Source organism: Danio rerio, chromosome 10 (assembly GCF_049306965.1).
Source record: "Danio rerio strain Tuebingen ecotype United States chromosome 10, GRCz12tu, whole genome shotgun sequence".
Lineage (NCBI taxonomy): Eukaryota > Metazoa > Chordata > Actinopteri > Cypriniformes > Danionidae > Danio > Danio rerio.
In genome coordinates this window covers 10,382,275-10,406,818 of record NC_133185.1, presented here as the reverse complement: position 1 = coordinate 10,406,818, position 24,544 = coordinate 10,382,275, and the positions used below count along the sequence as shown (strand labels likewise).

General features: G+C 33.7%; 1 protein-coding gene across 3 annotated transcripts in view; it reads right to left on the bottom strand.

The window, feature by feature from the left end:
• The window catches only part of rabgap1 (RAB GTPase activating protein 1), a 149,972-nt gene that overhangs the window by 21,156 nt on the left and 104,272 nt on the right, over window positions 1–24,544 (bottom strand). For all 3 annotated transcript variants that reach the window (XM_073914455.1, XM_073914456.1, XM_073914457.1), the window contains 9 exons: window positions 20,911–21,024; window positions 16,655–16,729; window positions 15,505–15,630; window positions 14,029–14,172; window positions 13,887–13,928; window positions 11,757–11,885; window positions 6,850–6,942; window positions 4,213–4,323; window positions 4,000–4,104 (listed from right to left, as the gene is read on the bottom strand). In XM_073914455.1, the coding sequence (XP_073770556.1) occupies window positions 4,000–4,104; window positions 4,213–4,323; window positions 6,850–6,942; window positions 11,757–11,885; window positions 13,887–13,928; window positions 14,029–14,172; window positions 15,505–15,630; window positions 16,655–16,729; window positions 20,911–21,024 (939 nt within the window). The remainder of the gene's footprint in view (window positions 1–3,999; window positions 4,105–4,212; window positions 4,324–6,849; window positions 6,943–11,756; window positions 11,886–13,886; window positions 13,929–14,028; window positions 14,173–15,504; window positions 15,631–16,654; window positions 16,730–20,910; window positions 21,025–24,544) is intronic.

Below are 24,544 nucleotides of genomic sequence, written 5' to 3'. Positions count from 1 at the left end.
AAATCCACAGATTTATTACAAAATTCTCTACAGAAATAGCAAAAACATGTCTGCAGATTCTGTCTGGCCCTACCTATAATGCTGTGTTTTTTTAAGCAATAATATAAAAGAAAAGTTATTTGATTTGAAGTTTCTTTTTGTTGTGGTTTTTTTCTCTCCACTGTCTTTCTGACAAGTTTCTTTATGAACGTATAAAGGTGCAGTGAATTAGGTGTTGACACCTAATCTTGTCGGTGTGTTGGTGAAGTTCATTTAAACCAGACTGGAAGATCGTTCAGAGAGTCTCCTCTCTCCTGTCTTGTTTTGTTTATTTGTGAGAACTTATGTTGTGCTTGTTTGGGGATATTGTGGAATTTGACACTGGGTGTTAAACTATTAAGACCAATGTACAGAGATGCATGTGATAGGGAGGGTGCTTTAAGTTTTATCATGCTTTGTGGTTAGTAGGAAGGTAAGTAATTGTTGTTTAATTTGTTTTTATTTATGTGCAGGTAAGAGGATTTAAAACTTAGTAATTGTTGAGTTTTTGTTATTTTAGCTTTCCCTCTGCAAGATTTTTATTTCTTTTTTTCAATTTAAATGTCAAATAAACTTGACTTTACGTTATTTCTCTGGTCAATCAGCTTTGTGGTTGTTTTCTTTTGAACAGGAGATGAGACTTCAGGCTCCTCATTAATTTTATAGGTGTCTTTTATTCATTCATTCATTCACACATTCATTCTCTTTTCAGCTTAGTCCCTTTATAAATCGAAAGTCGCCACAGCGAAAGAACCACCAACTTATCCAGCATATGTTTTACGCAGCAGATGTCCTTTCAGCCGCAATCCAACACTGGGAAACACCCATACACTCTAACATTCACACATATACACTACAATTTAGCTTACCCCATTCACCTAGAGTGTATGTCTTTGCACTGTTGGAAAAACTAGAGTACCCAGAGGAAACACATGCAAACACAGGTAGAACAAGCAAACTCCACACAGAAATGCTAACTGACCCAGTCGGGGCTTGAACCAGCGACCTTCTTGCTGTGAGGTGATCGTGCTACCCACTGTGCCACCATGACGCCCTTTAAGGGTGTCTTATTTCATGTAATTTTTTTAAATCTATTGTTACAGGTCTGGCGTGCTTTATAGAGCAATGCAAAATTTAGAGTATGTAACATGCTCATTTTTACAAAATGTGAAATAAGTTTCTCATGTCCCTAGAGTGTGTATGTGAAGTTTCAGCTCAAAACACCTCACAAATATTGTTTTATATCTCTTTGAAACTGGCCCTTTTAGGCTTTGTTTCAAATTGTGCCGTTTTGATGACTGTCACTTTACATTCAATTGAGATTATGCTTTTTCAAAAGAGGGCAAAGCTTCAAGCGCCTGTGTGTTACCATAGATTAAGAAAAAAAATATATATAATAATAAATAAATTAAAAAAACAGGACTAATGTTGTGAAACAGTGAAAATGTGAAAAGAAGTGTCTCATAAGAATGAAAATTGCGTCCCAAATGGCACACTATCCACTATGCACTTACACACTCACCAGCATGGTATATGAATTTAGTGTCATCCCAAATGGAACACTAACAGTGTTTTTAACAATCGGAAATTCAAACCGTTTCCCGGATGACATTAGACGATTGCAAAACTAGTAAAATAAATAACCAAACAAAACTACCAAATAATACCTGCCATGAGTATAACTGCCTTCATTCACCATCGAGAGGCAGTATAACCATTCTCATAGAAGCACTTGGTTTTCACAATCCCAAATAAATAAGCTAATCCAACATCATTGCCTGAAAGCTCGCCCCTTCAGCTATGTGTTCAAAGCAGCGGCTGTTGAGTGCGTGAAGTGTCCAACATTCCACACTTCTTTTTAACAGTTGAATAAGTGCATCATCCAGGTATTTATAGAGTGATGTAATGTGCATTTATATAGCGCATTTATTGTGTATTGCCATACACCCAAAGCGCTTCACAATTATGAGGGGTGGTCTCTTCACACCACCACCAGTGTGCAGCATCCACTTGGATGATGCAACAGCAGCCACAGGACAAAGGCCCCGTTTACACTAATGCGTTTTAGTTTGAAAACGCATAAGCTTTGCTACGGTTACGCCATCCATCCACACTACGCCGGAGTTCTCAAGGGCCGAAAACGGAGCGTTTCGAAAACGCTGGAGGGGCCGTTTTCATTCTGAAATGCTGCTGCTCCGTCTCAGTGTGGATGATGGAAAACAGAGGCATCTGAAAACGGAGGCGGGGCTGCAGACATTCGTCTCTCTGATTGGGGCTTTTTCTCAATATTAAGTAGCCTAACGTTACACACAGTTCAGTCCTGCATCCTCTCCTTGTAAGTTCAGACTTCGCAAGTTTGATCAAGGCTGCAGTCTCTTCTTCTCAGTTTGATATGGAAAACAGACTATACCGAGGACACGGGTAAATCTTCAAAGGAAACAGTGTACTTTATAACTTCATTCACATCACCCTGGCTACGTTGTTTCACTTTCTCAACAATAAAATGTAAACATGATTTAAGGAACTGCCTATTTTCATTTTAATATTAGCAACTTAACAGACAGCAGAAATGTTGAGGCGCCGTGCTGCATATATGAGCGTCATATTCACTGTGTGGATATTTATAACTAAACGGAGCCGATAACAACTGTCTCCTTTCAATTTCAGTGAAAATACAAAACATCCCCTCTCTTTTGTTGAATATCAGTTTTAATAATCGATAATGGCCATTATAAAAGTATAACATACAATAAGTCAATACATTATAGGAAATAAAGGCTAGCGATCAGTCAATATACAGAATGTAGGCTACGTGGTTACAATAATCATTAACTTATCTTTGCGCTCAGCCAAAACACGTTACCTGAGAACAAGTAATAGATTCCAATGACCAAAGTCAGGGAATATGTCGTTAGATAAAGACAACAAGATGAATGAAATTTCCCATTTAATAAATATAGTGAGATTAGATCCAGCGGGAGATGCTTGATGAGAAGTCCGACTAGCACAGCTCTTATCTGGGTAGATGGGCTGCAGCACTTGCCCAAGAGAGTGTGTGTGGTCACGTGATGTGCGTTTTCAGCGTTTTGGTGTGGACGGAGAGCAGTTCAGAAACGCTGTGTAAAACGCGAGTGTGGACGCGGATCGTTTTCATTCTAAAACGCCGTTTTAAAACTAAAACACACTAGTGTAAACGGGGCCAAAGGCACCAGTCCGCTCACCACACATAATGTAGTCCTTCCCTGGCAATTTCTTTGTCACTGTTTTAACAAAGATAATAACATGCAGAGCTATTTCATTTAAAGAGATAGTTCACCCGAAAAGTTTAGTTTTGGAAAACATTCCCTCACCATTTACTCAGTGGTACTAAATGTTTATGAATTTGTTTTGCTCAATACAAAACAAGATATTCTGAACATTGATGGGAAAAAAAACAGCCACTGACATCTATAGTAGAAACAGAATACACAATGGAAGTCAAAAGGCTTTTCCCAATATATTCAGTGTATCTTCCTTTGTGTTCAACACAAAGCTTGGAACAAGTGAAGGATGAGTAAATGATGACAGAATTTCCTATTCCTTTAATTTTATTAATAATTAGACAAATATTTAGCTTTCAGGTGAAGTTAAAGCATTTAAAAATATATTATATTTTTATTATATATAACTATTATAATTGCATTTTTAACACAGAATTATGTTAACAATGTTTAAATTGTGTAAGTAAATGGTAAAGGGGAAAAAAGTACAGTACAACACCATTCTGAACACCTTCAATACTATATATAATCCACACTTTTCAAGACACCTCATGATACTGAGAAAAAGACTGAGCTAAGCTGCAATTCAAAGAATGAGTGCAAATAAAGAGTTTTGATTTGGTGACAATTTGTTTGTCAGTGCACCATTCCCACAGCATGCCACTACGAACTATTCTGCCTAAAAGAGCATGTGTTTCAGATGTTTTAGGAAGTGTCTGACCTGTGCAGACTCTTCCTCCAGTCGTCTTTTCTCATCTTCCGACTCCACCAGTTTCTGTTTAGTGATGAGAAGCTCTTTGTTGAGCGCGTCTGCTTTCTCCTCAGCCTAAGAGGAAAAAAACACACAAAGTTATAATGTACATACCAGAAGTCTAAGCCATGTCAGAAACTTAAAAAGAAAGAAATCATTTTTAAAATGGGCTCAAAAGCTTACGTTGTCCAGATCTTTCCTCAGGGCAATCTTACTGCTGACCAGCTCGTGAGCCAAATCGTCATTTTCCTGCTCCAGTCGCATGTTGGCTTCCTGTAGCCGCCGGTTTTCTCTCTAGAGAGTAGAGAGAGAGTGTGAGCGTGTGACTCCATCAGTGTCTTGTGACTGTCACTATAATGGTTAACTGTGCTGGGAATACAAGGAACCTTGGAGAAGAAACCTGATTAAAAATTGACAAGTTGAAGGGAAATATGTCAGAAAGCAATTTACATACCACTGACTGGACTTTCAGTCCTCTGGCTGTTAGATCAAGAGACACTTTTAAAGAGCGAGAGTTTTTTATGACATGAATAATAATGCAAATGTGTGCTTCTAAAGCCTTTCTACATATTCAGTGAAGGAATGACAGAGTTCAAACGCAATGCATTTAACAGTGATATTAGTTATAATACTATTAATAATAAACATACTGTTGGATAGTTATTTATAGTTATTTAACATTGAAATTACAGGTATTAAATTTAATATATATATAAGACAACACTTAAAAAATAAGACAATAATTAATGTAAATGCCCTTTAGCAGATATACAGTGGGGAAAATAAGTATTGATCAAGTCACAATTCCTCTCAGAAAACTATGTGAAAAAAGAATATTTCTAAGGATGTCGTTGAATTGAAATTTTCGCAGGACGTTGGTAATAACCTAAGGGATCCACATTAATTAGTTTACAAATGAAATTATGAGTAATACAGTGATATGACACAGGGGAAAAGTACACATGAAGTACACATGAAAAAAAGAAAGATGTAGAAAGGCAGTGAATGCCCAGACAGCAGCTGACATCTCTGAATAGTTCTTCAGCAAGCCCCTGCCCTTCATCAGTGTAAATTAATATTATCTGTTTCAGTACAATGTCTATATTACCAGAATGATTAAGATGAATCCAGGGTAGACATTTCAGCAAGACAATAATCCAAAACATAGTCAAAGAATCTCTTTTTTAGAGAATACTTTTTCAACAAATTTCTAAAGATAACAGTTTCAATAACGTATTTCTAATAACTGATTTATTTTATCTTTGTCATGATGTCAGTAAATAATATTTGACTAGATATTTTTCAAGACACTTCTATACAGCTTAAAGTGACATTTAAAGGCTTAACAAGGTTAATTAGGTTAACTAGGCAGGTTAGGGTAATTAGGCAAGTTATTGTATAACGATTGTTCTGTAGACTATCAAAAAATATAGCTTAAAGGGGCTAATAATTTGTCCTTAAAATAGTGTTTAAAAGTAAAAAAAAAAAAAAAAAGCTTTTATTCTAGGCAAAATAAAAAATAAATAAGACTTTATCCAGAAGAAAACATATTATTAGACTCGATGTGAAAATTTCCTTGCTCTGTTAATCATAATTTGGGAAATATTTCAAAAAGAAAAACAATTTAAAGGGGGGCTAATAATTCTGACTTTAACATTATATAAAATAATTTCAATATAGAATCATATAGTAAATATTAATTTAAAAGAGAGATTTGTAAGGGGTGTACTCTTATAGGCCGAGCCCTGTATATTCTTTTGTGTAAAACAGAAATAAGAAACTCATAAAGGTTTGAAACAAGTAAAGAGTAAGTAATTTACAGTTTTATTTTATTTTATTGTTAACTGTACCTTTAAATAACAACTATGTTGTTAGTCTTGGCAAAGCGGTCATGTATTGTTTAGCTCTGTTTTGTTAATCATTTGATCACTGTTAATATCATTGCTAACTCTATTGCATTTGAACTTCACTGAAATTGCACAACTGCTTCAGAAACACACACTTTTTATTGCATTACAATTTGGCATTATGCAGATTTAGTTTACTTCAATAACTCATCTATTCTTTGTCAGATTCATTAATTTTTTCAAGAATTACTCTTTAAGGTATCTTTTTAACTTTAAAACCATGAAAGCACCTGATTTATGGCATAACACAAAAAGTTGTGATTTAAAGTTCAATTTTAAAGTTCACTCTCCAGCAAACTATTTCCAATGTACTTTGATTTATGGCTTTATTTGTGATCCTGCAAACTTCTAACAGCATTGTATTTTCAGTAAACTGTACTGCTCTTTTAATGTGTGAAATGTGCTCTGTGTGTGTGTGTGTGTGTGTGTGTGTGTGTGTGTGTGTGTGTGTGTGTGTGTGTGTGTGTGTGTGTGTGTGTGTGTGTGTGTGTGTGTAAATTTCCAACTCTGACGGACAGGTACAAATGATCACAGTAATTCCTCATGCGCGGATCTCAGTCTAACAGTTGACTGGCAGGAAGCTGATATCAGAAATCCATCTGGCCCTTTTTGCATCATCTCTGAGCCCAGCGGTGACCTCGTCTCACATCGCTGCTCATTATAAGCACAAAGCGCATATGCTAATAGCACCAGATACAGGATGGGGATGGCGGAAGATGAGTTTTAGCTCGACGCAGAGTAGAAAACCAGCTCTGATTGAGAGGGAGAACCAAATCTCGGCCGAGATTAAACGCATATGAGCAAACGCACGCACACCCAAATGGATCATGTAAATATTCATATGCACGCAGTTATGAATGCAGATGTGTAACTCCCGGCAGAGATGCACAGACGAATGAAGGTTAAAATCTACCTCATATCTCTCGATCGGCGCTTCCTGCTGTTCTTGCTGCTCGCGAATGGTGTGATATTCCTTCTCGTACTTCTTCAGCTTCTTCTGGCTGATCTGTTAAATATAAAACACAAGTAAATGAGAAATTATTTGAATGTGGACAGACCAAAACAAAAAAGTTTAACCCTGGAACATTGGGTTTTAATGTGTTAAAGATGTGGTAGTGCGAGAAAATAATTATTTAAAATTAAAATTAAATTTAAATTTAAAATTGAAATATATATATATATATATATATATATATATATATATATATATATATATATATATATATATATATATATATATATGTATATATATATATATATATATATACACACACACACACACACATACGGTTAAAGTCAGAATTATTAGCCCCCCTGAATTATTAGCGCCCCTGTTTATTTTTTTCCCCAATTTCTGTTCTTTTCTGGGAAGATTGTTTCAGCACATTTCTAAGCATAATAGTTTTTAAAACTTATTTCTAATAAGTGATTTATTTTATCTTTTCCATGATGACAGTAAATAATATTTGACTAGATATTTTTCAAGACACTTCTATACAGCTTCTATACAGTGACATTAAAAGGCTTAACTAGGTTAATAAGGTGAACAAGGCAGGTTAGGGTAATTAGTCAAGTTATATAACGATGGTTTGTTCTGTAGATTATCGGAAAAAAAAATTAGCTTAAAGGGGCTAATATTTTGTCCGCAAAGTTTTTAAAAAAATTAATAACTGCTTTTATTCTAGCCCAAACAGTTAAAGTCAGAATTATTAGCCCCCTTCATTTTTTTTCTTTTTAAAATATTTTGCAAATGATGTTTACCAGAGCAAGGAAATTTTTTACAGTATGTCTGATAATATTTTTCTTCTGAAAAAAGTCTTGTTTGTTTTATTTCGGTTAGAATAAAAGCAGCCTTTAAGAACATTAAGGACAAAACTATTAGCCCCTTTAATAGACCTTTTATAGACAGGTGTATTCCTTTTCAAATGTCCAATCAACTGAATCTTCCGAAGGAAAAAAAATTCCAATAAAGCTGCTTTTGTTTTGTTTTTTTAATAGGAAAAAGTGAAGGCTATAAATACTTTTCGGATTATATATATATATATATATTTAGCTAGTTACTTTGTAACTAATTACACTCAACACTGCATCCAATACATATCAGCTCTTCCCCAGACTCTGCCCTGAAGTGCACCAGACTTGTTGATAGTCAACTTGAATAAATTACAGCTAAGCCTTTCTGACTTTAAAACTAGCCAGACTCACCGCCAACCCAAATAAAGCTGTGACTCAAACAAACCCACTCATTTAAAATGTTACCAGACTAATGCATTTAAAAGGATTTCTGTTCATGCTCTACCTGCGAGCTGGACACAAACACACGAGCCGTGCCACATTTATCCACCTGCAGCCCAAGACTACCCTATTTTCATGCAATGACCCAATTTCTGAGAGACTGAGTGTGTTTTGTGCTCAGAGAACCAGCCATTTTTCAACAGAACGCCGAGAGCCGCAGGTACGTGCGTGTTTGTAAATGAGCTCTATTTAGACTAGCTGTAGGACACAGAACCGGGTCTGTTCCATATTTAATCCGTAATGCTTCCACAGATGAAATGAGATCCATATAAAAGCCCTCCATGTCACGAGGGCTTCATCAGTCAGCGTGTTTTTGGCGACACTCTTGGGAACAATTAGACTTGGCTGTAGGGAAATGAAGTGTGTCTGTGTGTGTAAAAGCTCTTTTGATCGTGAAGGGTGTTAAACTGCGGTGTGTGGTGACAGTGAAACCGAGGAAGGGGCCGTTTTAGGCATCAGATTTTTGAACGCTGGGCCCCTCGTTTTGAAATAGCACACAAACACAGCAGTGAAAGTAAGCTTTTAGTGTTGGGTTGGGATGTTGAGACTTGGAGGAAGAGAAGTAAATGCTGGTTTGTATTTGGGTTAAAGGACTGAGATGCAAAAAAAACATGAGCAATCTTGTTTTGATGGAAATGAGGAACCAAAGGAGAAAACAAACATACTTTAAGTACACATGCAGACAGACAGAAATAGTGGTAATTAAAAAATAAGTAAATAAATAAATAAATAAATTAGACTGAATTAAAATATGCAGATCAGTGTGTTATATAAAAGGGTTTTGAGGCAAAATTTTTAACTTGTGACGCAATAAAATAATATTTAAGGGTCACAGTAAAATATATATATTGCACCAAAATATATTGCAATCAACAATATTATTGTCGTTTTAAGACCAGTTTATGCCAGTCATTATAAAATGCCAGAATGACAATGTAATTATCAACGACGTTGTCTGTCAGGGCAAATAACATTTTAGGGGATCCAACCCACCCTGGCCATAGCCTGCTCTCACTCATGCCATCAGGCAGGCGTTACAGAAGTCTGAGGAGCAAATCAGTGCGGTTTCGAGATAGTTTTTATCCTGTCATTATAAGACTTTTGAATAATACCATTTCTTAAACATTGTTGATAGCTAGTGTTAAAAATAAATAAATTTGTTAAACTAGCATAAATTGTTAATATTACAACAAATGGTGAAATAGGTATTTAAGTATTGAGTTATTCTCTTCAGAGATTTTTTAAAAATGGGTGATATCTTATATAATTATATTTTTTATATTTTTATGGAATTATAAAAGCTTATTTATCATGTTAGGATTTTATAGTGTTTTTATAGTGATGTTTTTTATGTTCTTGTTGGGTCTGTTGAACGTAATTTCGTTCTGCATTACAATTCTATTGTGATGATTTGAATGACATAAATAAAGGAAACTGAAACTGTAATGGCATTGCAACGCAAGTACACTCTTCAAAGAAAACAATGTTTTATTCTTAGAAAAATTTCATTTAATTATAGTCATTTTAAAAACTTAATAATTGGGCATTGAAATCAGAATCTGAAAATGTATATCCTAAACAAATAAATAATAATAAATGTTAATTAAAAAATTGCAAAATAAAAAGTAACAGTGACTATGATATCTGCTACCAGATCTATTTTCATTCGCTAGGCACCCATGTGAAACCATATTATAGTAACTCATAGTAAATACTATAGTGTTTTTTTTTAAAGAAACTGACATTGCCGCCTCTAATAGAGATAGAGATGTTGCACAATCAGCTGAAATGTTGCTAGAATTGGTTTATATGTATGGCATCACCAAAAATGATTGAGCTCATGTTCATGTGTTGTGTGATAAGTCTATATATTCATTATTGATAAAGGCTTACCCAAAGTACTATTTAAATATGTACCACTATATTTCAAATCACTGTATTTAAAACCATTTGTCAGTAAGAAGTTTTTTAAAAATAAATAAAAAATAATAAAATTTAATACGGATGGGATATGGACAGGACAGGATAAGTATATCATATCATTATTTTACATTGAAATATCTGTTGTGCTTAATAAGAATGGATTTATTAGAGTTTTGGTTGTATGAATCAATAGATGGACAAAACTAAGGAATTTGTATTTTCAAAGATGAGCAAAAATTAAAGTTTTGGAAGGACTCAAGAATAAGTAAATAATGCTATGATCTATTACTTTAAAATTTCGAATAAAAGTTTTAGGAATTAATGTTAATGTAATAAGTAGCATTATCAAATTCACTATTGTTTTTATTTATAATTTTAACTGAACTTTTGATTTTAATTTAACTAACAATTTACACTATTCATCGTTATGCTGAATTACATTTATGCTAAAATAATAATAACAATTTAAAAACAAATTAATTTGAACAACACTCGGACAGAAGCACTAAAAAAACCAGGAGCGATTTAGTTTTTTTACTCCTGCAGTGTCCTCTGCTGGACAATCAGGAGAACTGATTTTATTTAAAAAAATAATAATAATAATTTATACTGATTAAAAAAAACTAAATGTAAAAATTGAAAAAAAATGACAATTTTAATCATGAGCTTGTCGTTTTTCAGATTTTTGCTAAATAAAATGATAATTTTTGCTAAATATAATTGGTCTTTTCTGTGTATGTAATCACTTTTGGCACTGAATAATGTTAAACATACAAAGCATGAACCACTGAACCAAGGAAAACACATTTTCTTTCCATTAAATATAAAAATTTTTGAAAATAAAATAAATCTATTTTAACTAAAAATGTATCAAGGTTATATTTATGTTGATTTGATATTGTTTTGTTTGAAATAAATATGATTATTGCATTTTTTTCAAGTTATAAACTAAGAATTATGTATACCCAGAACAAGAGAATACATTATATAAGGATTGCAGAAAAATTATAAATAATACTAATAAAAAATTTTTTTAAAAAAAAAAACACTAACAGGGTGACTGTAACTGTCGGCTTACAGCAAGAAGGTCACTGGTTTGAGTCTCAAGGTCTGTTGGCATTTCTGTGTGGAGTTTGCATGTTCTCCCTGTGTTGGCATGGGTTTCCTCCGGGTGCTCTGGTTTCCCCCACAGTCCAAAGACATGCCCAACAGGTGAATTGAATAAACTAAATTGTCCATAGTGTATGTGTGTGAATGCGTGTGTATGGGTGTTTCCCAGTAATGGGTTGCAGCTGGAAGGACATCCACTGTGTAAAACATATGTTGGATAAGTTGGTGGTCATTCTGCTGTGGCCACCCCGGATAAATAAAGGGACTAAGCCGAAGGAAAATGAATGAATGAACACTAACAGCAACTGATAAAAATAAAAAATAAATAAATAATAATAATAACAATTATAACATGATTAAGTGTTTTCATTGTACTCTTTTCCTTTCTGTCAATAAATTTGATGATCATCACATCAAACACAAAACACAGAGAGTTGAACAGATCTGATTTGGGTCACATCGCTAAACATGTCCTGCAGACAGCTTGGTTACCTTCATACTGCATGCTAACTCCATGAGCTTCTTAGCATTTTCCTCAGAGCGATAGCGCTTGGGCACAGGCACTCGGAAAAACTTCAGTGCACCCTCAAAATCCGTCTGCAGCAGATCATCTTTAGATGTCTGTAGAGAGAAAGAGCGATCAAATTGTGATGTTTAGTTATTAATGGCATAAATAAGTATTCTCTGCCTCCTGACAGGTGATGGTAATGATGAAAGATTCCCTGAGGAACATCTGATCATGCTATGTTGTAGCTGCCAATTATGTTGTGTACATCATTTTTAAGAGCAGGTCATATCATATGGATTTTTTAAAAAAATAGTATTTGCAGATTGTAATGTTTCTGTCTTTCATTATAATCAGTCTGCCTTATAAAAAATAGTTAATAAAAAGTTTGGTGCAATAGCCTAGTGGTTAGCGCTCTGACATATGGTGCAATAGCACTTCAGGGAGTCCCGAGTTCGAATCCCGGCTCGAGGACATTTCCCGTCTCTACCCCCTGGCTCTCTACAACTTCACTTACTCTCTAAAATATTGTCATATCTACTTAATAAATGCAAAAAAAAAAAAGTGTTTAAAAAAAACAGATCTCTGGAATTCTGGATTTTGATTGGTCAGTTCGACATCACAAGGTATGCTATTTTCAGATAACAACTGATTCAACACATGCTTATTAAGGAACTTTGAATTATCTGGACCTTTACTGAATACACTCTTATTTATATGATTATTTAACACAATCTTGTGGCAATTTGTAACTTTTTGATTTAGTGGCTAAATAGTATTTGCTTGTATTACCTTATTCATACTTTTCTTACGATTTGTTGATCACCAAATTAGGACTATTAGGGGTGGGGCTTGGGGGCATGCCTCCTTCTAAAAAATCGTACGTTTTCATACAAATCGTAATGTGAAAATCATAATAATTAATAATAAAAAATAATTAATGTATCAATTGTATTGTATTTGATCAGCTACTTCTTAAAAAACAGGTTTAATACTACCATGTTATTGCTACAATTAAAAACAAAAGAATTTTAAGATTTACAAAAGAACTTTAATTTAAGATATTCTAATCTGAATGTGTTTTAAATAATTATTTTTTATTTATAACTCAAGCTGGCTGTAAAACAATGGGACATGCATGTGTTTCTAACACAACAATACTAAATAAACATAAACAGAACCATTAGAAATGTTTTGATTTAAAACAGATTATTTTATAATCTGTAATATAATATATAATAATAATTTATAATATAAAGTATATTCTAAGGGAAATCGTGTAAATTTAGCCAATTTTCTGACAATACATAAAATAGTTTGAAAAAACAAAATAGTTTCTTCGTGAGATCGAGCTGGCTCATCTGTTAAGCTGCTGTTCCTGACTGTTTGGTGCTATCTTCTGACTGAATACAATTTAAGTTAGTGTAGGCTGAATTCAGCCATTTTATTTTCTAAGCTTAATGTTTAATTAATTCTGTTTAATTTTTGTTTCTAATTATTTATTTTTGTATCAAGTAGTTGTGTAATAAGAAAGATAATGCACACCTAGGCAGTAATTCTGGCAGAATAAAGCAATTCAGTCTTATACAACAGCTTCTGCTTTGTGTCTGGCTTTATTTTGCAAGAACAACAGCTTTGATGTACATTATCCCTGACATATTGTCTCTTAAAAAAAGGGAGTCTGGTCTAAATTGCCTTAATGAATCATTATATTTTCAAAAAAATCAGAAATAGGTGTTTAATTTCCGACAAGCTATAGATAAGGAAAAACCAAATCAAAGCACACTTGCTGACCAACAAGAGCAGAACTGTCTTGTGGAAGGGAGGGGTTTACATGTCTTAAGGCCTAATTGAACTGTATTGAAATCATTGCAAAATGATTCTAGCAATAAACGTAAATGTTTTGTGAGCTTTAATTAATTTAAATCAGTTATACGGGACTCCAACACAATTTTATGTCCGGCTCTTTATTAGCTGTAACTTTTTGGATGAGGCATGGGTGGAAAAAAGGGGTTTATTTTCAAGATATAACACAAGACTGTAGAGAATATTCATGGTTCAATGGTGAAACAACTGAGAAAATATTGCAGTTAATGATATCATGAGCACCTCCTTACCTTCAATAATGAAAGAGCCACATTAAAAATGACACTGATGCCCTGAAATCAAAACAAAAAGGAAAACAAAATAATTTTATGAAACAAAAATGTTCAAATTTATTTTTATAATTCATCAAAGCAGGTGTTAATGACAATGTACCTCACACAGCAGAAGATCTATGATGTGAAAGACCATGTAAAGAGGGAATTTGGCTGTGAAGAGTGTGAGGAACCACTGGGAGGCGTACATGTGCGCCTCCAAACCCAAGTTCAGGAAGTGTGTGTACAGGTCTGGAATGCATTCCTACAATACAGAGAGGCAGAAAAAACTCATAGTACTGGACCCGCGTGAGTCTATTTGAAATATAATGGTAAAAAAGTTAAAAATAGTGAGAAAAAGAGTTAATTTCTGTTTAAGTCATGCTCATCAGGAAAGCAAATTAATAAACAAATACATAAACAGTATGTCCATGTGCTTCAAGATTTTTTTTTTTTAAGAATCTATAAATATTAAAATAATTACTTAGGGTTTATCTAAGCTTAAAAATGAAGTAACAGTGCTGAAAACTCTGAATTGTAAGAAAAAGTTTAGATTTACAAGACAAAGCAGCATTCACAAAAATAGCCACTATTCACAACACAAGATGTAAATGGAATAGAGAAAAAAAATTGTCACAATTCTGACTTTTGTTTATTACAATTCTAAGCAAATATTTCATTTTGTTTCTGATAATTCTAGTTCTGAAGTTTTTCTCATAACTGATACATCTACATTTCCCCCTCTAATTTCTGTTTGACAAAGAGATGTTTTCAACACATTTCTAAACATAATAGGTTTAATAACTCATTTTTAATAACTGATTGATTTTATCTTTGCCATGATGACAGTAAATAATATTTAACTAGATATTTTTAAGACACTTCTATACAGCTTAAAGTGACATTTAAAGGCTTAACTAGGTTAATTAGGTTAACTAGGCAGGTTAGGGTAATTAGGCAAGTTATTGTATGACAATGGTTTGTTCTGTAGACTATCAGAAAAATATATAGCTTAAAGGAGCTAATATATTTTTTTTAAATAAAAAAGTGCTTTTATTCTAGCTGAAATAAAACAAACAAAGACTTTCTCCAGAAGGAAAAAAATATTATCAGACATACTGAAAATTTCCTTGCTTTGTTAAACATCATTTGGGAAATATTTAAAACAGGTAAACAAATTCAAAACGGGGCTAATAATTCTGACTTTAACTGTATAAATCAGATATTTTTTCCCACAGTTGCAAGTATATATTACTATTCACTGTTATTTTTTACTGAACTTATTATTTTGCAATTTTTCTTAGAATGGGGCCTGTTTCATAAAATGAAATACAGAAATACATAAGTCTGAACTTATATTTTGCAGTTCTCTATTTCTCAAACATGAGTTAATTAAACTTTTAGAACAAATGTTAAATCACAAATCAGTTTTAGTGCATCATATAGAGTTGAAATCAAAATGATTAAACCCCCTTTGAATGTTTTGTCTTTTTAAAATATTTCCCAAATGATGACAAAATATTACTATGCAGTGATTTCTGCCTTAGTATAATGTCATTATTTGTATCACAATAAGCAAATCAGCAATGGTTGTAACCTGCATGAGTCTCTCCAGCTGGAAGAACTTGCAGTGCAGGTCTTCAAAGTTCTGCTTAAAGAGCTCCCTGAGACCGTATTCAAACATGATCTTGACCAGCACGCTGAACGCCTGCTCTTCTGGCATCTGCACATGAACAACACAGAAACTCATCACCTAGCTCGATAATACAACCACAACATGTTGACAAAATACCAAAACACACATCCACCAGATGGCACTGCCTCACCTTTTAAAGTACAAAATGACATACAGCTCAAGCATGATATACTGTGCGAGTGACAACACACAAATTCAGTGGCGGAAATTAAGTATTGAACACGCCTGAGAATAATATTTCTAAGTAGCTGATGACATGGAATCAAACCAGATTTTGGTAAAACCTCAAACAATATAAGTATAAAAATAAAAGAAAACAAAATACACATCTGAAAAAATAGTTCTGAGTATTAATACTGGAATGTGACATGGAGTAAGCACTGAACTACTGAAACATATTTAATATAAAAGGCTTTTTCGTCATGGCAGTTTAAAGATGCCTCTTAAATGGAGAATGAAGTTGCTTAGGTGTGATTTTTCACAGACTTTAACAGTGTAAAAAACTATAAAATCTGATCTTTAATTTGTATTTTTTATTGGATTTAAGTCAGGGGATTGGCCGGGCCATTCTACAGCTTTATATTCTTTCTCTGATAGCATATGAGAATTTCCTTGGCTTTGTTTTAAATCATTGTTTTACTAAATTGTCCACCCAAGTTTCATCTTTATCATCCTGATAATGCAGATGTTGGACTGAAGCAGAAAATATTAATTTACAATGAGAAAGGGCAGAAGGTTGCTGAAAAACCACTGCGAGATTTCAGTTGCTGTCTGGGCTTTCACTGCCTTTCAATATTTTGTCACTGAGTCATTTCATTTTATTGCACATAACTTAATTTGTAAACTAATCAGTTTTGTTTTCTTTGCTTATATATATTTCTATTGATTGTTAATAACATCCAAGCCAACATTTTTAGTCAGCAACACCTTTATAAATATATTACCTGAGAAAAATGGTGATGTGTTCAATACTTTTTTCCCCCACTGTATATCATTACATTAAATGTCAGCTTTTATAAACAACTTTGCATTAATCTGCGTTGATACTCACGTGTAATAGCAGCACAGCAGCAAGAAAGGACTGCCCTTGACAGTAACCGATTTCTTCATCATAAACAGAATAAGCCTGGAGGATAGAAGATACAGAATATTAGAGGAATTATGGGTAAATATGCTCTAAATAAACAGACAAGCATTCTTTTGCCAGGCTCAGAATACACAATATTAGATGAAATTTGGAACAATGCCTTTTTTTCTGATGATTTTTGTAAAAAAAACAATAGATCTTGGGACACCAGACAGTGTCAGTTTTTTCTTTTAAAGGATGTTGAATCAAATTAATTATTTTACCTTGTATAGTTCATGTATGTGTGTGTCCACAGCAACAGTAATTTAGAGGTTAAAATAGCATAATCTGACAAAGCAGCTTTGTTTCCGTCCACCTATTTTATAGATATTTTGGAATATCACATACAAAATGCTTAATGTGAATGGCAAGATTTGCATACATTTTAAAAAAGCACATTAAAGACATACATGGACAACTAAGTAGGATAATCATGACATGACATGTCATGAATGTGAATGAGATTTTATGCATGCTTATAACAACTGTAAGTGTCATTCGCTCAATTAGAATGTTTTAAATGTAAAGATGACATTGTTTGCCATGAGAACTTGATATAAACAAATACATCATAACCTTGTTTGTTTGTCATGACAACTTGACATTACCAAGACAATAAAAACTTGTCATAAATCTGTCATAAACATGATTATAATTAAGCCATTAAAAATGTGTCATGAATTTTATAACACGTTATTAATATTTTTGACCTCAACTACAGTGGAAAAAGTTCAATTTGTCATATAAAATGTCATTAAATATAAACGACGCTGTTACAAATTATGAGTAATGGCACTTTTAATAAGACATTTTAAAAACAAATAAAGCTTGTTCTACTGGAAAAGTGATCAGAAAAATATTTATGACACAATCATAATGCCTCATGACAATCATGTTAAGCTTTGTTGTCTTGGTAATGTCAAGTTGTCATAAGAATGACTGGTTGTGATATATTGGTTTATGTCATGTTGTCATTACAAACAATGTCATCTTTGCTTTTGAAATGTCATAACTGAGCAAATGGCAGTTATTAACAGCTGTCATAAGCATGCATAAAATCTCATTTACGTTTATGACGTGTCATGACATGATAATACAGGTTTTATGACAGTCTCATGAACACCCCTTCAACTCAGTGCTTCAGTAAGTTTACATGGAACCCAATAATCTGATTTTAATGCGATTAAGACAATACTCTGATTAAGAGTCTATCATGAAAACAGCAATTTTTGATTAATTTAATTAGATTAAGGTCATAAAAGAACTAAACAAAAATCAAATTAAGACATATGGAGTTTGTAGACTGTAGTCGCATTATTAAAGTGCAGTACAGACAGGTAAACCACAGTGTTTTGCATCAGGATAATCCACACACTCGGCTGTTTGACACTATTCTTTGCACCTACCAAGTCACTAAAGACCACAGACATATACACTGCAAAATGCGTGGGTTTTTTTCTCCCATTCAGAGCGCAGTTTGAAATTCCGTAAAAACTAAACTCTTCCAGCAGTTCATACTCTCATCCAGTATCTCGTTTGTCACGAGAGGCATACATGAAATATTCCTAAATGAAAGGTCAAGTACAAAACTGCAGTTAAAGTCCACAAAATAAAAATGAAATACCCAAAATTACATTAAACTCCGGAGGAAATGAAGATAGCGTGCTGACGCAATGACATTAATAGTATTATGCGCTAAAACATAAAAAAACAAGATCATGAAAGAAACATTCAAAAAGCAACTCATATAAACACCTTAATCATATTATTGCCTTATTCAGATAAAGGCAAATGATTCGATTACTAATGTCCATGTAAACGTAGTCAGTGTTACCAGCTTTTTTTTTAATTTGATAAGAAAAAACTTGCATAACCTACAGTTGAAAATAATTTACCAAAAAAAAAAAAGTCTCATGATTTTTTTTAAACTGATCATTACTGGACAAACCAGCAGACCGACCTGATTGTAAATTATCTGAAATATTGTTCTGGTCATTTAAAAAAAACTGAGTTAATTAATTATCATAAAAATGTCCAAATGCCAAAATTGCCCAAAGTCCATCATTAAAAAGGTTTGGTTTTGAGCATCTGTGCTCCCAAAGAGTGGTCTCACGCCTCCAAAAGCCACCGCATGTTCATTGTGTTTCATCTTCATCTTTTGAGGCTTTAGCAATTTATTATGTAAACAAGGCCCACAGTGGCTTCTCTTACCTCAGGCAATGTCATATTTCTTTTTGATATTTGGCAACAGTTTATCAGAAAGTGTTGAGTTTGTTCTCTTTAACTCAACAGATGGAAACGGTGCTTGACTTGCAAATATTTTAAGCAATATTTCAGATTTGTCTCATTTACATATTTGGATGGAAAGATATTAAAAACATTTAAATAATTGTATCAATTGGTATGTCATGACTGGTTTTGAAACGCATGCGTTGTTTAAAATCACTGAAGCCAAATCCAATGCTGCAGTTCTTGTCACTCTGACCTATGCAGAAGTGCAAATGAGGCCTGAGAAATCGACAGAACGCTTACAGACTGGCCTACATACCTCTGAAAACTGTGCTAAAAACATCAGCTAATATTGTGACAATCACAAACTGCTGTGCTCATAAACTTGGTGAACTGTGGATTGAGAGAGCCGAATCATACTGTGTAGTCAATATGAGAAATCTATAGTGCTGCATGAATGATGGCGGTACCAGTCGGAGAGAGGTGAATTATTAAGAGATGCCCAATAATGGAAACCGAGCCATCAATCTCCTTTGTGTGCTTCATATTAAACCCACTGACCTCATTATTTTTAGGAGAAAGTCTGAAAGATGCTTTTGTTGTTGTTAAACAGGTGATTTCGGTTACTAAACTTTTACCGTAAATGTGCTGATACTACTTCAACTGCTCATAATATGCTCTTTTTTTAAAGATTTATTGACTATGGGCATTAAAACCATAAAAATATTGTGATAAGTTTATCTAGATATTATCCCTCTATTTACAGTATAAATCTGTATATCATTCAAATAACTCTCTCAACCATCTATACATTTGTCTACATCCAACCATCTATATCTGATAAGTTCAGATGCAAAAACCTCTAAAAAAAAAGTGTAATTTAAAATTTTATTCGAACATTAGAATTTTTCTCAGATTTTTCTCTTGTGTGTACTTTCAGTCATTTTAGTTTTGCATGGCAATTATTAGGTAATTTTTATTGATTTCATAAACAGTATGCAAAAAAAAAAAAAAAATGAAGCGAAAACAACTGTCATTAAAAATGATTACTGATGATCATTTAAGATGGACGTTTCAGATGTCGCTGAGGTTTTTGCATCTGAAGTCTTCATCTATATATTTTTATATAGATCTATCTGTCTGTCCTTCTCTATCTATTTATCCATCGATATACAATGACAAAATTATAAGTGCTCCTGTATATATATATATATATATATATATATATATATATATATATATATATATATATATATATATATATATATATATATCGCAAGTAATGTTTAGCAGAGCAAGGATATTTTTTCACTTTTTTATTTTTCTTCTGGAGAAAGTATTATTTCAGTTTTACTTTGACTGCAATAAATATTTGGTTATTAATTTAAGCAAAAGTAAAAAGAAAAAAATTTAAAAACTGCTAAGGTCGATATTATTGTAGTTTTTTTTTTTTTCTTTTTTGATTGGCAACAAACGTCAACAAACGTCTGTTGCCTTGCCTAATTAACCTAACTTGCCCAACGTGCCACTTTATGCTGAATAATAATATATTTTATATATTCTAAAATATATTCTCTTTATTGAACAGCACGTGGAAATCTATCTATCTATCTATTCATCCATCCATCCATCCATCCATCCATCCATCCATCCATCCATCCATCCATCCATCTATCTATCTATCTATCTATCTATCTATCTATCTATCTATCTATCTATCTATCTATCTATCTATCTATCTATCTATCTATCTATCTATCTACAACAGCGCTAAAATAAAAGTTTATGAAGAATCTGGAACAGTCTAAAAGTGCACATTTAACTTTTTTCTGGATGGCAGCCCTGATTATGCAGAGCTGTAGATGATAAATGAACCGTAGCCGAACAGAAGTGCAGAATCTGAGCTGAGCAGACGAATTTCAAGGAAGCGGTCAGACAGGTCATCTGCTCACCTTACAGATCTTATAGAGAGAGTCCTGCCCATCACCCCCTGTGTCTTTGAAGTAGTCGTGTGCAGGAAACGTACGGTTAATGTCCCGAGTGATGGCACTGTCCTGTGGAGATTCCTAATAAAAGAGAAGAAAGAGAAGCGGAGAAATATCACCACAAGGCACAGCTGCAATGCCAATATATAAAATTACATTGAAAGACAAGTCGACTTAAAGGCAAAGTGTGTGGTTTCTGTGCAACACTCATCACAAAATAGAAATGCAAAAATAATGACTCCCGCATCTGCTTTTGTTCGAGCCATCAGACCATCAAGTGACAAATGTTTGCCAATGGTTGAGTCAATGTTGTTGTATCAGGCATGCATTATGTCTCATTCCCACTAGAGGGCACTATAAAGGGCATAATAAATGCCATAATGTGAGAGATAAGGATATTATGGGATAGATCATCCAAAATTTTATATTTACTCACTATTTACTGACCTTTAGGAGTTTTTTTTTATTTTCTGAAGAAAAACTGAAGAATGTTAGAAACCAGTAACCATTGGCATCCACAGTAGAAAAAACAAACACCATGTAAATCAATGGTGACCGGTTTCCAACATTCTTCAAAATATCTAATTTTATGTTAAACAACAGAAAGGAGGTTAAAGATGTTTGTAAGGTGGGTATAGGATGACAGAATCATCAGTTTTTGGGTGAACTACCCTATTTAAAGAATGTAAAATATAGTTTTTACAGTGATGACATCAAAGAGACATTTCTAGTGAAAAGCTATTACATTTATAGGGAAAAGATAATCAAAGAACCATTTTTTATAGAATAAAGATCATTTTATTAATTTTAAGAACCCCTTCTAACTATATAGAAACCTGAGGTGTAAAACATTTCATGGATTTGAAGGTGCTTCATTGATAACCAAAAAAGAACCATCACTTTAAAGTTTAAATCACAGTTTTTTTTTGTTTTCCCAATAGCCCAGTGGAAGAAAAATGGTAATAATATGAAAGACAGATAAGCTATTATGAACGTTTTACTTTAGTGTTATCAAGCAGATGTTTCTATTTCGCTAAAACACTTCACCTGATTTCCTAATATTGGTTTGGAAATATAGATAGTAAATCAAATTAAATTTCTTTGGAATTCAAAGAGTCGATCAAATTTTAGTAAAATAGTGCCTGAAGAATTGATGTGCTTCAAACGAAATGTTAAATGTCTATAGGGTTAAATCATGAACTCCGCAAGTGTTATTAAAATCCAGTTATTTAGTTGAATAGACAACCTAAACCTGGGGTGACCAAACTCGGTCCTGGAGGGCAGGAGAGTGTCATGGAGAGTTTAGCTCCAACCCCAATCAAACACACCTGAACCAGCCAATCAAGCTCTAACTAGATATACTACAAACATCCTAGCAGGTGTGTTGAAGCAAGTTGGAGCTAAACTCAGCAGGACACCGGCCCTCCAAGGCCGAGCTTGGACACCCCTGAGCTAAACAGACATTGTTTTTGGTGGTAGAAGAAAACTATTATTACATTTGTAAATATTTTTGAAAAATCTGTGACATAAGTGCATTTGTATTTAGGCCCAATCCCAATTCTACTCCTTAGTCTTTCCCATTACCCTGTCCCAATTCTCTTTAGCTTGAAGGTGTAGGGATAAGGGGAAGGGCTAGATAACCATTTAAACTGAGATTTTTCAGGACCACACTCGAAACCAAGTGGTAAGAAAATTTCCCAGAATACACCAGCTACAACGTCATCCTGGCTGCACCCAGAAGTAAAGAGATGCCCAAATTTGTATTTTTGTGTCATTATTACGAATCTTTACAACAAAGAAGCGCATGTTTTAATACCTTCATAACGGTGTTTGTGTATAACAGTCAATAAAAATTGCTAAATTTCGTTATAATCCATAATAATAACTACTGTGTAGCAGTCCAACAACATTCTGACACTCGATGACACTCCAATACCCTGTCAGAAAAGTCTAGTGGCTGGGAATGAGCTTTTTACACTGTCTGCTATAATGTTAATGTTGTTTTGGTGTGTTAACACAGATGAATTCGGCCACTGTGTAAGTGCGCACTATAGTTACGATCTTATTGCCACATTAGATTGTTATGATACATAATATCAATTCTGTGATTTCCTGATGATAATAACCAAAAAAATTACACATTACAAATCACTGGAATGACTACAGCAGTCGCCATCATCAATCTCATAAGAACCAAGAGATCGCGATGACATATGATGATGTGTGCAGGTGCTATAGTGCTGTCCCATTTCTTAGCAGTGAATTTAAGCCCTTCCCCTTTACACTCGGTTTCAAGAGCCAAGTGGAAGGGGTAATGGTACAAAAATAGAATTGGGACTGGGCCTTAGTGTTCATACAGTACAATGTATGCTTTTTTTTGTATTTTACAAAAAGAGCCATTGCCATACTGACCTGGTATGTGTAACACAACATTGTTGTTTTTGCAGATCTGTGTAAACAGGGGTAGATCTGGCAACAATCTTCTGTATGCAACACTTATAAACAAAAAACTTTCCATTTTCCATTTTAAAGGGCGCCTATTTTGCCACATTTTAAAGATTTAAGATAAGTCTTTTGTGTCTCCAGAATGTGTCTGTAAAGTTTCAACTCAAAACATCCATCAGATTATTTATTATAGCTTTCTGAATCTGGGAAATTAGAGCTGTTAGGAAACTGTAGCTGTTTTTGTTGCCTGTGCCTTTAATGCAAATAAGCCAGTTTCTCTCTCTATTGCTCTGATGCATGTAGCCTTCGTGTAGAGCGCGTGTCTGCAGAGTTTTTTCCACCGTGTCTATCACGCATCAGCTGTGATCGCCGCTGCCACCCGCCGATTATCAGTATCACTCATATGTGAAGAGTGCAGCGCGCAAGGGCCAATCGCAACCGGTTTTTGTTGAGGGTGTGACCAATTAAAGAGGTGTAAGAGAACTAGACAAGAATCAGAAAGTGAGCTGGATATTTATATTTGCTTATATTATTTGCTAAATGCTCGTGTTGTTTAAAGGTACAGTTTATATTTCTGACTATTTGTATTTAATGACAAAATTGTATTACAAATAGTATATAAATATAAATATATTCATACATTTTAATACAAGAACTGCTGCTGTAAAGAAAAAATAAAACTTTGTATGAAAAGCACCGTCAATGCACTGTGATGCACCGAAATATCGAATTGAACCGAATCGATGGCATGATAATCGCAACCGAACCGAACCGTGAGACTAGTGTAGGTTCACAGCTCTTCTATAGAGACATGTAAATATGTGGCTGTCAATCAATTTGGTAAACAGGGAAAACCGCACTCCTATGTCACATTGCGGTGGCCTCTGAATTGCAGGAATTTGGACCAAGTTTAACGTCAGGAAATTTAAAAAAAAGAGACTTATTGTGTTTCCATCGCTCCAATATGACTGTGGACACGCTATATCTTCACACAGCTCTGTCCAAACAGCTTACAAAAGATAATTTTCATCATAGGTGCCTTTTAATACGTATTTGTTTCAACAGACTAATGTGAAAAATTTAACTAGATTGCTACTGTAATAAAGCATGTATAATAGCTACTATAATAAATCTGGTGTCAAACTGTTGAAGGACA